The 15,203-nt window shown below is 43.7% G+C and overlaps 1 protein-coding gene across 3 annotated transcripts in view; it reads right to left on the reverse strand.

Annotated features, from left to right (window-relative positions):
• The window catches only part of Trmt2b (tRNA methyltransferase 2 homolog B), a 52,238-nt gene that overhangs the window by 33,168 nt on the left and 3,867 nt on the right, over positions 1–15,203 (reverse strand). The window contains exons 2-7 of one of the 3 annotated variants that reach the window (XM_021153163.2): positions 13,165–13,226; positions 8,743–8,977; positions 7,726–7,780; positions 5,279–5,413; positions 4,336–4,435; positions 3,134–3,204 (exon numbers count right to left, since the gene is read on the reverse strand). In XM_021153163.2, coding sequence (XP_021008822.1) covers positions 3,134–3,204; positions 4,336–4,435; positions 5,279–5,413; positions 7,726–7,780; positions 8,743–8,957 — 576 coding nt within the window. In that variant the 5' untranslated portion in view covers positions 8,958–8,977; positions 13,165–13,226. The remainder of the gene's footprint in view (positions 1–3,133; positions 3,205–4,335; positions 4,436–5,278; positions 5,414–7,725; positions 7,781–8,742; positions 8,978–13,164; positions 13,227–15,203) is intronic. The other 2 variants (XM_021153162.1, XM_021153164.1) reach the window with 2 other exon arrangements.

Consider the following 15,203-nt stretch of genomic DNA (forward strand, 5'->3'; position numbering starts at 1 on the left):
ATTCTGAGTTGAATCCCCAGAAGCCACATGGTAAAAAGCGAGAACCAAATTCTCCATGTTGTCCTCTGATCCCCACACTCACACTATGGCACACACCCCTGCACTCCTGTACAAAAAACCCAAACGTTTTAAAACTGCTTTTAAAAGGTGTCTGCACTGAACACCTACAGTTTTCTCTTTTGTCCCCAAACCAATACAGTATAACAACTATTTACATAGCTGTTGGCTTACCATCTACATAGCATTTACATTATATTAAGAATTACAAGTAATCCAGAGATCATCTAAGTGTACAGAAAGACAAGTTTAAGTGATGTGCAATCATTACACCATTTCCCAGAGAAGGAACTTGAGCATCCATGGATGTTGGTAACTATGGGGAGTCTGGACCCAAAGACCAAGGACACCAAGAATAAATCTTGTTAAGACCCTGACTTGAGAAAACTATCAAAATAAATAAATAAATAAATAAATAAATAAATAAATAAATAAATAAAAATACTGGGGACTGGGGAGATGCTTCAGTGGTTAAGAGCACTGGCCATGTTCCCACAGGTTCTGAGTTCAATTCCCAGCAGCCACATAGTGGCTCACAACCATCTTTAATGAGATCTGATTCCCTCTTCTGGTATGCATGAAAACAGAACACTCACATAGGTAAACAAACAAATCTTTTAAAAACACCAGATAAATTAATGTCAAAATCTAAATACCAGATATTTTATAATATGGATAAATATCTATATTTCAGTTTGATGGTAGTATAAGGTTATATTTTTAAAAAGTAAATTTCTTCTCCTGGAACACATATCAAAATGTTTACATTTTATGCTTAAAAATAATCTAAAAGCGACAAATGGAAAGTATTTGAGAATACTGATAAAACAAGAAGTATTAATTCACCAAACACGCGCTAAACTCACACACATTGTGTATGAATCAGTACTGCATGCTCTACAGAGTTAGATAACACATAGCTGCTGCCTCCACTGGCTAGTGTGGGAAGCACCCACAGACAATGAAATATGCTGTACCAGGTGCCTTACAAGAGATGCACAGTGGAGATACCCACGTACAGGGGACAGGGACTCTTAATCAGACCGAGGAGCTGGGTATGGTTTTCTATAGACCTGATGTTTTAAATGTAACAAAGAGCCCTGGCGGTGGCGGGGGTGGCTTGCAAACCGAAGACACTCTAGAAAGAGAGGGCAGGCAGACAGAAATGAGAGAGCGTGGTAGTGTCACACCGGTTCAGTACAAATAGAAAGAAGAAAGCAGGGAGGCATAGGGCAGAAGATAAGCCTGCACTCCTTGTTAGGAAGAGCCTAAAAGGAAATGGTAAAGAATTTAACCTTGCATTCCAAAGGATGCTGGGCAGGGCTGGCAAGATGCCTCAGTGGATAATGGGGCTTGGCTGGTAACCCTAGTAACCAGAGCTTGGTCCCTGAAACCCACATGGTGGAAGGAGAGATCCTGTGATCTCCACATGTGGGCCCTGGCCTGTGTGTGCATGCACACACAAACAAACACACACAAACACAAATCCATGCATTTTTTTTTTTCAAAAACTTCGACGTGACGGGGCAACTGCCGCAGAACTTTCAGCAGGGGAATGGCATTGCCTTCAGTTTTCAGGCAGCTGGGGCTCCTGAGCAGAGAATGCTCTGAAAGAAAGGCTGAGACCATTGAAGTCGGGGCAGACACCATTGTGGTAGTCCAGACTACAGAGAACAGTCGTTTTGAACTCGAGTGCTGACAGTGTAGAAGCGAGTAGATTCAAGATAGTTCTATAAGTTTGCTTCTAAGAGCTGTAACTTCTTAAGTTTATCATCTGAAACTAAAGGTTAAAGGTAATAAGTTTAAAACAAAATCTAAAGAAGGGTAAGAGTTTTCGAATAATTACTACCAAGAGGCCAATACCATGGCTCACTGACAACATGCTCATGCTGTGAACCTAAATATGAATTAATGAAGGAAGGAAGGAAGGATGTAGAGGTGGCTCCGAGGTTAAGAGCACTGGCTACTCTTGAAGACATCCTGGGTTCATTTCCTAGCAAGCACATGGTGGCTCCCAGCCACCTGTAACTCCTGTTCCAGGAGATCGGATTCCCTCTTGTGACCTCCACAGGAAGCAGACCCATGCCTGTAGAACAGACATGCATGCAGGTAAAACATTCATGTAATAAAAAAATGAAGAAACAGTTTTAAAATAATAAACAAATAGATAAATAAATGTAATAAAGTACAAAAACCCCTGAAAAAAAATCAGACAAGGCAGTGATGAAGGGCATGGGGGTTCTAGAAAGTGAGCCTGCAAAAACAGCTATGGGGAGGTTCTGGAACTTAGCATATGACCAATTAGCATGCTAAATACAGCGGTACCCCAGTGTCAGAAGCAAAACTCTTTAAAAGGGTAGGTGCTGGCAAGAACGAAGGGGAGGAAGAGGATCATTTGGAGTTCAGTTCAGTCCTCAGTAAGGCCTTGGGTTGTTCAGGTCTGTGAGCACAGACGTCATTTCTAACGACAAACTGAGTCACCAGTGTAGCCCCACTTCAGGTGCAGTGCCGGAAAGACAGTAGGCATTCAGTAGTGGACCCATAAAACAGACCAGTTCAAAGTGTCTTGGGCCAGGAGGGGGGGGGGGTCATTCCCATGAGAAGTTTGGTTTGTTCTGTGGTGCCAGGAATCAAACCAAGGTCTTCATGCATGCTAAATAAGCATTCTAGCACTGAGCGATGCGTCCAGCTCAGTCTCTTGACTTACTGCCTTGCCTACAGCCCTCATGGTATTTCTTTGTTCTGCTGAAAGCATTAACCTTTCAAACATTTAGAACACCCGCTGTACCACCGTAGTCTCCAAAGTACCTCTTTCCTAATTATTCCCTATTACTAAGTCCTTGGACCCCTTGACATTTGCAACAGAACAACAGCAATTCTGCCTCCCACTCTACCCCATCTCCGGAACAAAACCAGGGCAATGTTCTAGCCACATGAAAAGGTAAACTTTCAGAATAGAGCCCCTCCTTTCCTCCCCGCAATCACAGCAAGCACCCAGATTAAAATGTCAGGGACACTGCAGTTAGAGAGTACAATGCCCTGGGTCATCTTCAACTAGCCCTTTGTTCAATTTTACCTGAGCCACTTGACTGTGTTTCTCTGGGATGTTTTTCAGATGATTACATGGTAGACAGACGACATTTCCATCTATGTGGACAAAAATGATTGTATTTATGATTTTCCTCCTAACCCAGCAGCTGAAGATTCCTCCTTCGGAGGCAGATATTAATACAAAGCAGCAAAAAGTACATAGCTTTTTTTTTTTCCAGAGAAAACTTAATTGTTTCCTGGTTTAGGCATTCATCAGCGAATTCTTTTTTTTCCCCATGTTTTATTGGTTATTTTATTTATTTACATTTCAAAGTTATTCCCCTTCCCAGTTTCCCCTCCACAAGCCCCCTATTCCCCCCCTCCTTTCCCCCCTGACTCTACCAGGGCACCAGCTAATTCTTAATGGAGCTGATCCTAAACACTTCCTTTCGTGCCACGAGTGCGCCATGGGATGATAGCTGCTTTCGTTCAGATTTTAAGAGGGAAATAAAATGTAATGGGTTTTGTTTTTCTCCTATTGAATAACAGAACCCCGACATCATAAAGTTATTTAATTCAGCCCAGGAAGGGAAAAAGCCAAATGTATTGCTTGTCCGAATGAACTGTAGTTCAAGGTATATGGATATTAAACAGTGTGGGTAATATAAAATGATGGGGCTTCGAGTAGATTTACTGAAAGTGGGCAGATAAAAAGTTCAGGAATGGACTCTGGGAATGGACGCAGGCAGGAAGGTTCAGAAAATGCCAGTGATTTCCCTCATGCACACCCCGCTTTCCCTTCCAGCTCTGCTAAGGCAGATTCAGCAACCACAGAGAGCTCCACTTTTTAAGGCTGTGACGGTGAGAAATTGTAAGTGACTCACTAACAATGAGGGCACTGCTCCCAATATGGACAGGAGCAAAAATAACGATTACAATGACAATGAGGAGACAGCAGCAGTGACAACAGAAGCGTTTACTCGAGGCCTTTGCTGGCTTAGCTGGTAAATTGCATTTAGAGGAAGAATAGGCAAGGGCAGTAATGTCTTTCCCGGTTATAATCATCAGAAATTAACCCAGATCAACCTTGTGTGCCTGTGCTGCGATGAAGCAGTCAGCCTTCTTTATTATGGTCACCGTGTGGTCCACGCCTGTTGACACTGCTACGTGTACCTCTTCTTCCTTCTCCATCACTGTTTAGCTTTTTGATTTTTTTTTTTTTTTGGTTTAGTTTTGTTTAGAACTGACCTTTCCAAGTTCCTAGGTAGTAGCCCACGGTCTTCGGATTGCCATCTGGGCTCCGGTTCACGGAAAAGGTGGACTTGTTCCGGTAGCCAGTGGTGGTAGGCTAGAGGGGACAGAAGGAAAGGAAAGGAGGCCAGGAGATCAGACAAGATCAAAGAGGACAACAAGAAAGGGAACAAACGGGGAGCAATGACGCTGATTTGGAAAGTATAGGACACGTGAAAGTCTCTGGTTGGAATGATGCACACGGTCCCTAGCAGAAAGGGCTACCAAGCCCCCAAGAGCTCTGTCATGTGATGTGCTGTCACTCTTGACAGCATATTTCTGATCTGTGTTGTTGCTTTGCTTTTGAATAGAATTTCCTCACTATTTGAAAAAGGGAAAGAAATCTCCAGTCTTTCCATAAAGCAGGAGCTAGCAAACCTGACCTGTCAAGAGCTGGAATCGATAAGCTGGGCAGGACATATGGCACCTGTCATAACTACTTGAGAGTGATACGGTAGCTCCGAAAGCAGCCAAAGACGCAAACAGGTGAGCTCGGCCGGCTGTAATACAAAAAGACAGATTTGGACTAAGGGCCATGGTATGCCAACTTCTGCCGTGAATAAAATGCTGCTATTTGGACGCACCATTAGGAAGGCTTTTAAAGCCTGGAATCTGCCTATGGAGGTAATAGGGTTGCGGCTGATAAAGTGGGCTCTGTATCAGATAGTGTGGTGTATATGTAAACACTTTCTAGGTGTGTGCCCTAGGTAAATTGCTTAATCTCTGTATTCTCTGATAGCTCCATTTACAAAATGACAGTACCTACCCCTCGGGGCCATTGTAAATAGAAGAATAAGCAAATGATACATGATAATCACCTGACCCCAGCAAGTGCCCAGTGAATATTGCTGATCTCATTTCAGGGCCACAGAAGGTAAGAACGAGGGAGGCGGGGGCTTACGGAGGGTATAATGGGATGGAGGAGACAGTGGAGCCCCTCAGACTGGGGTGTAGCCACCATGTCACTGACTCCATGGAGCACTTGTAGGTGAGACTCTAGGCTTTGTAAAAGTTTCTTCTGAGCTTCAAATTTCACCTGCAACAGAAAGAATACAAGCAATGAAGCAATTGTAGTTTCACTGAGAAAAATAGAAAAAGACGACACAAGAGGTCTCTCCGAGATTCATGGGTTATGCGCTTAGCAGATAACAGAAGCAAGAAATCCAGCACGGGCAAAGACTTAATAAGATGCTAAGGAAAGGTCAAGAGGGAGCTCTGTGTGAGCTCATCTTTTTATCTGACCTTTAAGATTAAACACTCAAAGTATATGTCAGCGCTGCCCGGTAGATTGTCCTATAATGGAGATGCTCTGTCTGTGCTATATTCTTCACACACAGTAGCCATTAGTCACGGGTAGCTAGAGCACTGGAAATGGCCCCAGTCAAAGGAAGGGCTCATGGGAGAAATAGGGCTAGGCACACAACGTTCTAGGATGCGTCAGTAATTCACCCAGGTAAGCTGCTTGCAGAGAAGCAAGTGGCCACTCTTCAGAAAGCAGCTGTACTCAGACTTGTGCTCAGGCCCGCACCACAGGGTCTGAATTCAACTTCCTTTAGAGCCACTTAATATTGTGTTCCTGCTAGTCCCGTTCCCCACAGCCTTCCCTGCTTCTCAACCCTTCTGTTCTTATTTCTACTAGTCACAGCCTTCACCTGACCTCTACAGATTCCCGGGGAGTACCCGGAGTATATGGATTTTAAATGTTTACTTGTTTTTATTTTATTGGGTCTGGGTGTTTGCCTGGAAGTATTGCTGGTGCCCATGCAGGTCAGAAGAGGGTGTCAGATCCCCTGGAACTGCAGTTACAGATGTTTGTGAGCTGTCACGTGGGTGCTGGGGATTAAACTCAGCTCCTCTAAAAGAACAGTGAATGTTCTTAAGCAGAGTCGCCTCTCCAGCCCCTTGCTCTTTGGTTTTTCCTGGCTGGCCTGGAACTCATTATGTAGACTGGGCTCACCTCCAACTCAAGAATGCTGGGATAAAAGGTGTGTGGCACCACGGCAAGTTTTTTATTATCATTCTTACAACTGAGTGTATGTAAGAGTGCATGTGTATACATGTAGGAACACACTGAGCGTATGTAATTGTGTGTATGTGTGTGTATATATATATGTAGAAACACTCTTACACTTTCTGACACAGAATGTCATAAGAACAGTACCACGTTATGCATATCAAATGGCTACATAATAAAATTAGTGTATGAGGCTGGAGAGTTGGCTCATCTGTTAAGAACACTTATTCCTACAGAGTACCCAAGTTCAATACCCAGCACCCATATGATGGCTCACAACTGTCTGTAACTTCAGTCTCAGGGGATCCGATGCCTTCTGACCTCTGGCGGAACTACACATGCATATGGTACATACAGAGACATGTAATCAAAAACAATCATACATGCAAAATAATAAATAACTCTAACAATTTTGTGAAAAGAAAGAAGAATATGACAATGAGGCTAGAATTTCTCCCCAAAGACCTATGAGTTCTAAAAGGCGTGCCATTTAGGGAATAGTACAAGAAACTAAAAGTGCATTGGTTGCTATATTCCATCTCCAGCACTAAATGGGTGTGTTCCATAATATCCTCAGAGAACCGAGAAAGCCAGAAGATGGCTGGCATATATGCATGTGCATTCTATGTATTCTCATACAGCCCACTTCAACTGGGTCCTGTTTCCTCCTTTCACCTAGCGCGCCTCAGGAAATAAATTGCTCCTGCCAAACATGAAATCTACATTATGCTCAAATTGTTCCCTAATACAGAAATCCACTGAAACAAATTTGTTTTCAAAGCAAGCATTATGGCAAAATTGACTATACTTAAATTTAAACAGACACATGTGGCTGGGGGCTCCTGTGGTTGAGAAATTCAACTGTTCTGTCACTCATACACACAAGAATGACAAGGACAACAAAGAACACCAGCACTTGGATATACAAGCCTAGAGTTCAGAAGCTATAAGGAGCCTCAAGGTTAAACAGAGTCATTACAAACCAAAAGTAAAGACCTACGGGGTAGGCTGGGAACATGATTTCCTTGTCACAATGCTTGTCGGGCCTGCAGGAAACCCTGGGTTTAAGCCCAGAGACTGCATAAAGTAAGTGTGATAGTCTACAACTCTAATTCAGGAGGCAGGAAGATCAACATGTTCAAGGTCATCCTTAGTTACTTAGGGAGTTGGAACCAGCCTGGGCTACAGGAACCATTGCTTCAAAAACAAAGAACAACAACAACAAAGAAAGAAACTATGTGGCAAGTGGACTGAAGTCTCCAGTCAGGCTCTCCATGACTCTAGTGCCATTGGGCTGGAGGAGCTGGGGGAGAAGATTCAAGCTAGACACCTACCTTGAGTTGTGCTTCATAACTCAGCCTCCAGAGTGGAGTCACAACATCAGCCAGCCTTGAACAAAATAATTCAGATACACTGTGAATTATCACCCCCTGTCCCCAAACTCTCTGAGGTTTTACTTAAATTCAGAAGATACAACTGACTCTCATTCCCCCTCAGGAGTCTGGGAGAAGAGCCCATTTGGGTGATGTCTATCTAGTATTTCACAAAGCAGAACAGATGGGCAAATTCAATATAAGAAAATTCCAGGTTTATCAGGAGGTAATTAGTCATATCACAAAAAGCTTTGCTTCTGAGTTCCTCTCAAAAGCTCACCTCCTTAATGCTTTTAAAATATAATTTGACCTTAAAAATACATTTGTCACATACAATGAGGCATATTGTGTTTGGCTGTAAAGGGACTATTCATCTCCAACCCATCTAGCTTTGTTTGTCTGTTGGGTTGTTTTGAGACAGGGCCTCATTATGTAGCCCTGGCTGGTCTAAATGTAGACCAGACTGGCCTTAAACTCATTCATCTGCTTCTGCCTCCCAAGCGCTGAGATTAAGAGGCATTCACCACCATACCTGAATAGTATTTTGATTTTGATTTTCCTAGTTTTTATACATTGTTTTAATTTCTTTTTAATTTACTTTGTCTTACAGTTAGTCTTTGTCAGAAAGGAGATCTTAAACAACCACCCTGCTTCTAAAGACGGGCTGTGGAGCTGAGTGTGGTGGTACACACTGGTAACTGCAACAGTCAGGAGATGGAGGCACGCAGATCTGGAGTTCTTCTCCACAAGTTTGAGGCTAGCTTGGGCTACATGAGGTCCTGTGTCTAAAACCAGAGATATTTCCTACAGTCCTGAAGTAGTTCTATTACTGTCCTGCACAAGCCATTAAGACTGTCCTGATCACACTACTTCCGGCACCCTCAGAAATCTTCACAATGCTAGATTAGCAAAACAGAATTTCAATGGACCCACAGATTCTGACCTGCGGAAGACAAAGGGCTTCAGCTCGGGTCTTACCTCTCCTGCCAGGAGTCATCTTTACAAGGCCTCTGTTTCTTCTGATATTTTTGTCCGCTTGGGTGCTTCTTAGCTATCACGCTGGTGAAACTCCCTTTATATGCTCTTCCCAATAAGGACTGCGACAAATCTGGTGGTCTTCCAGTATCCCAGGGAAGCAGTCCTGGTTTGGAGAAGAAACCCCCTCTGGAAAGGAATAATCTTGGGTTGCGCATTAGGACTCCTCTCTTGATGCCTGCCAATCAAAGAGACAGGCCGTAATTCACCCATGAAAGGCGGCTGTATGGGGCCCAACTCCTAAAGCCTTTAGTCATTTACAAACCCGCATGGAACTGCAGCACCAAGTACAGGACTAGCACCATATATTCAGGAAAACATACCTCTTGAACACAACTTAGGACATGCAAGACAAAGCTTTAAGCTAGACTTGATTGTGTAGGCCTAAAACTTCCCATCAATTCAGAAGGCTAAGGCAGAAAGATCATGAGGCCAAGGCCATCTAGGCTACACAGTGAGTTCAAAGGTTAGCCTGACTAACTTAATGAGATTCTGCCTCAAAATTCCAGAAATAATAATAATAATAAGTGAGCTGGGGATGTAGCTCAGTTGGCAGAATGCTTATTTAGTAAGCACAAAGCCACGGGTTTAATTCCCAGCACTCAGGAAGTAAAATCAGGAATATCAGAAGTTTGAGTTCATCCTTGGCTATTTATATATTGCATATTGCATTTTGAGACCAGCCTAGGCTGTATGAGACCCTGTCTCCAAAAAAAAAAAGAGACACAGAAAAGATTGGGTGTGGTAGTGTACACCTTGAATCATGGCACTTGGGAGACAGAGACAAGCAGAGTTGGCAGCCCACCTGAACTACATAGCAATTTTCAGGTCAGCTGGAGCTATATAATGAGAACTTGTCTCAAAATAAGAAGGTTGGGGGCATACCTCAGTGGTAGGACGCCCTCTTAGAATTTCTGAGGCCATTGGTTTACTCTCTAGCACCACAGATATACATAAATAAATAGCCAGCTCCCCAAATAAAGAGAGTAAGAAAAAAAGATTCTGTCCTTAGGATACATTTCTTCAGCCAATCCCTTCCCTTTCCTACCCCCTACCCAACCACCCATCAACCAACTGGTATTTAGTAAGCGCTTACTACGTACAAGGAAACATGTCATAGCAGTGCAGAAAGAATTGAAACGCTACAGTCTAATAAGAAGATCAAGTGAAGACACAGGGAACACGTTAGTGGGTAATATGATAAACATGTTTCTTGATGCCTGCTCAAGAAAGGCTTCTGAGAGCAGACGGCTCTCGTATGGGGAAGGAGAGATCTGTCTGAGCAGTCCTGTAAGCACAAGTTACCATACAAAACAAGAACGTCGACTACAGAGAAGAACCAAAGGCCAATGACTCCACCTAGAAGAGAGCAAGAAGAGGTGCTGCTGACTTAAAAGAGGACCAACCAGTAAGGCCAGGCATTACAAATGCGAGGTGTGCAAGGTGTGCTAGGTCTCCAAGGTGGCACAGCTGTAATCTCAGCACTAAAGAGGCAGGGGCTTGGCCTAGCTGGTGAGTGAGTTCTAGAGAGTCAGGGCTGCATAATCAGATCCTGACAAAGAAGGAAAGGGAGAGAGATGGCGGAGCGGGAGGGAGAAAGGGAGGAAGAGAGGAAAACCGGGGGAAAGAGAGGTTGGTTTAAAAAGGAAAAGGATCATTAGGATGAAGAAGCCCCACACATGGAGCTAGAGAGATCAAGTGAGGTGCTTTTGATACGGGCATTATACAGCAAGGAAGACAATGTTTGACGCACAAAAGGGAAAGAAGGCAAAGAAAGAGTGGAGCCAGACAGCGGGGACAAATGAAAGCTTTGGCCTTTCAGGAAGGAGTGCAGGCCCTAGTATCAAGAGAATGATAAGAGTGAGCTTGGGCTATCTGCTGGCTCTAACTTTTCCTAGCCAGATGGCTTCTAGCAGGTTAGTCATTCCTCTGACATTTCTTTTATCTGTTAAACAGAGAAAATCATAATGATACCTACTTAGCAGCTATAAGAGCTAAGTAAAGATAATTAATAAAAATAAAATGTACTGCCAAGGGAGAAGATCAATGATACAGCCCTTGCCTAGCAGGTACGAGGCCCTAAATTCAACCCCCACGCTCCATGAAAAAGTGGTCATCTGAAGATTAAAGAGAGATGGCATCTGTAAAGCTCTAAGCACAGTGCCCAGCACCTAGCGGAAGCTCTTCTGTGTTATTACTGTCACAATGCATTTACGGCTATCATGGACCTGAATGGGGGAGACAATACAGATGGAGCGCACAAGGACAACTCTGGTGCAGTTGCTGCAAGAGTTAAGAAACGTGACTCTGAACACAGTGGAAGGCACTATGTCTGTCAGTGCTGTTATCAGACTGTTCCAATAGGGAGTCCCTCCTCCTCCATTACAGGGCATCCGTCCCTTCTGTCTGTTTACCTTAGGGTATGTGCTATTTAGGGTCGTTTGTTTATTAATTTGACACAAACACTAGGGTATTCTGGGAAGAGGACTCTCAAGTGAGAAAATGCCCCCATTCAGACTGGCCTGTAGGAAAGCCAATGGTGCATTTTCTTGATTGATGCAGAAGAGCCCAGATCACTGTGGGCCGTACGAGCCAAGGGCTAGTGTTCCTGGGCAACATAAGAAGAAGGCAGACTGAGCAAGCCATGCAGAGCAAGCCAGTGAGCATCACCTCTCATCCGATAGAGGGCTAATATCCCAAATCTATAAAGAACTCAAGAAGTTAACTTCCAAAACACCAAATAACCCAACTTAAAAAATAGGGTACCGAGCTAAACAGAGAATTCACAACAAAAGAAGGGCTGAGAAGCACTTAAAGAAATGTTCAACATTCTTAGTCATCAGGGAAATGCAAATCAAAATGATCCTGAGATTCTACCTCATACCAGTCAGAATGGCTAGGATCAAAAATTCAGGTGACAGCAGATGCTGGCGAGGATGTGGAGAAAGAGAAACACTCCTCTATTGCTGGTGGNACTGCAAGCTGGTACAACCACTCTGGAAATCAGTCTGGAGATTCCTCAGAAAATTGGAAACAGTACTACCTGAGGACCCAGCAATACCTCTCCTGGGCACATACCCAAAAAACGCCCCCACAACATACCACAAGGACACATGCTCCGCTATGTTCATAGCAGCCTTATTTGTAATAGTCAGAAGCTGGAAACAAGCCAGGTGTCCTACAATGAAAGAATGGATACAGAAACTGTGGTTCATTTACACAATGGAATCCTACTCCGCTATTAAAAATGAGGATATCATGAGTTTTGCAGGAAAATGAATGGAACTAGAAAATATCATCCTAAGTGAGGCAAATCAGACAGAATACCTAGTATACAACCCACAGACTGTAGGAAGTGTAACAAGCAGATAGGCCCAAGTGAGGATGCTTCAACCCCACTTAGAAACAGGATAAGCACGGAAGCAGAGGGAGGGAGGGACCTGGGTGGGACGGAGAGGGAAAAAAGGGGGTCAGGTATGGTAGAGGAACAGGAGAGAATTAATGGAGATAAGCAGCCTCGAGGGTGGAAGGGGGGCCATCTAGAAAGTACCAGAGACTCAGGAGGTGACTCTCAGGACTCAATAGTGGTTACCTTAGCCAAAATGCCCAACAATGGGGAGAGAGAAATCGAAGAGTCCACCTCCAGTAGATAGACAAGGCTATAGAATAGAAATTCAAGTGGAATTTCTGACTCAGAATTGTTCCTGTCTAAAAGAACTGCAGGGACAAAAATAAAGATGAGACAGAGGGGAAGAAGGTCCAGTGACAGGCCCAAAGTGGGATCCCCGCTCAAGGGGAGACACCAAGGCCTGACACTATTACTGATGCTATGATGTGCTTAGAGACAGAAGCCTGACAAGGCTGTCCTCTGAGAGGCCCTACCAAAAGCTGACTGAGACAGAGACAGATACTTACACCCAACCATTGTATTGAAGTTGGGGACCCCTATGGTTGAATTAGGGGAAGGACTGAAGAAGCTAAGAGAAAGACTGAAGGGAGAGTGGCCCCATAGGAAGACCAGCAGACTCAATGAACCCAGACCCCCAGGAGCTTCCAGAGACTGAGACACCAACCAGAAGCATACAGGGCCAACGGGAGGCCCCTGACTCATATACAGCAGAGGTCTGCCTGGTCTGGCCTCAGTGGGAGAAACTGTGCTTAATCCTCAAGAGACTTAAGGCCCCAGGGCAGGGGGAGGTGTGGTAGGGGAAGTGCCATCTCAGAGGCAAGGGGAAGGAGGAATGGGATAAGGAACTGTGGGAGGGGGAACCAGGAATGGAGAGCAGCAAATGGAATGTAAATAAATAAATAAAATAAAATAAATTTTAAAAAATAAATTGTTAGCATTTTGGTGTGCTTACTTACAAAATAACAGTATTCTTTGTTGTCTTATTTAAGATCTTTCCATTCGATGAAATATAATTTGACTGAAAAGGGAAGAGTTATTCATTTTAATGACCAGCTCTCATTTTACTCTTTATTCTGTGACAGGGTCTAACTAAGGTACCCAAGCTGGCCTTGAACTCATTGTGCAGTTCAGGGAGGACTGGAACTTGTGATCCTCCTGCCTTAGCCTCTTGAGTAGCTAAAACTGCAGGCCTTCACCACAAGGCGTGGCTGGGAACTGTTCTTAAGTGTCACCAAACCTATAAATTAACCCAGCATCATCAGCTCCTGATCTGCTCTAAAATACCCCCCACCTACCAAGCTCAAGACTGGATTTTGTCAAGATGACATTATTTGGGGTTGGGAGGAAAGTTTCAAAGGTCTAACAGGACATATTGAAGCTATTCTAAAGTCCAGACGTTAACAATAACATTCTCCATCTACTGACACACTAAGAGGCAATGAATGAGTTGTCAGCTTTAAGAACAGAGGCTTTGGGGCTAGAGATAGCTCAGTGGTTAAAAGCACCCACTGCTCTTCCAAAGGACCCAGCACCCACTTAGTATCTTACAAGCATCTGGAACTTCAGTTCCAGGGGATCCAATGCCCTCTTCTGACCTCCATGAGCATCAGGCATAGCCGTGGTACACATACATAGATGTAGCCAAAAAGGTTATGCACATAAAATAAACAAATCTAAATTTTTAAAAACATAGGCTTTAAAGGTGGGGTGACATTAGCTTAAAGGTAGAGAAAAAATCTTCAAGGAAAAAAAAATAAACAGCTACAAGAGAAAACTCCAAAAACCTGCCAGAGGTCAGGACTTCCTGCACAGGACTTAGGTAATACAGATAACGGTTGATGAAATGAGGCTCAGGAAACTAAAAAGACACACACACACACACACACACACACACACACACACACCCCTCAAAAGCAAAATAGAGAGGCAACCTCCAGATAGTGAGAAAACCTTTGTTAACCATACATCTGGCAGAGGACTGATGACTAGAATACACAGAGATCTAAAACAAACAAACAAACAAATAAAACAAATGTAGCCAGGCAGTGGTGGCACACGCCTTTAATCCCAGCAGGCAGATTTCTGAGTTCGAGGCCAGCCCAGTCTACAAAGTGAGTTCCAGGTACACAGAGAAACCCTGTCTCAAAAAAACAAAAAAAAAAAAAAAAGAAAGAAAAAAAAAGAAAAAAAGGAAAGAAAACAAATGTAGATCAAAACTACTTTGTTTCCAGGCAGTGGTTACACATGCCTTTAATCTCAGCACCCGGGAGACAGAGGCAGGCAGATCTCTGTGAGTTCAAAGCCAGCCTGGACTATAGAGTGAGTTCCAGGACAGCCGGGGGTATGCAGAGAAACCCTGTCTTGAAAAAAACAAAACAAACAAACAAAAAACAACCCAAAACCTACTTTGTGATTCTAGCTCACCCTGGTCAGAACAGCTATCATTAAGAAAACAAATGACAGCAAATGTTGACAAGAATGGGAGAAATGGAAACCTTTATTCACAGTTGATGGGAATGTATAGTGTTGAAACTAGTATGGAAATCAGTGGGCAAGTTTATCAAAACACTAAAAGCAGAACTACCATCAGACTGAGCTCCTCCACTTCTGGGCACATACGCAAATAACTCTGAAACCTACCATAAAGGTATCTGTGCATCCATGCTGATTGATGCTATAGTCAAACCAGCGAGGATGAAACCCACCTACACACCCAAAACTGATGGATAACGAACATGTGTTACATATACACAATTGAATTTTATTGGCCATAAAAATGAAATGTATTCTCCTGTAACCAGCAAGCCTTCCAGTGGAGGGACTGAGATACCAAGGCAGCCATAAAACCTCTGACCCACAAGTTTTCACATGACATGAAAGCCGAGCCGGCATGGAAGGAGGTACAGAGACAAAGTTTGGAGCTGTGACGAAAGGATGGACCATCTAGAGACTGCCATATCCAGGGATCCATCCCATAATCAGCTTCCAAACGCTG

This window comes from Mus caroli, chromosome X, assembly GCF_900094665.2.
Source record: "Mus caroli chromosome X, CAROLI_EIJ_v1.1, whole genome shotgun sequence".
Taxonomy (NCBI): Eukaryota; Metazoa; Chordata; class Mammalia; order Rodentia; family Muridae; genus Mus; species Mus caroli.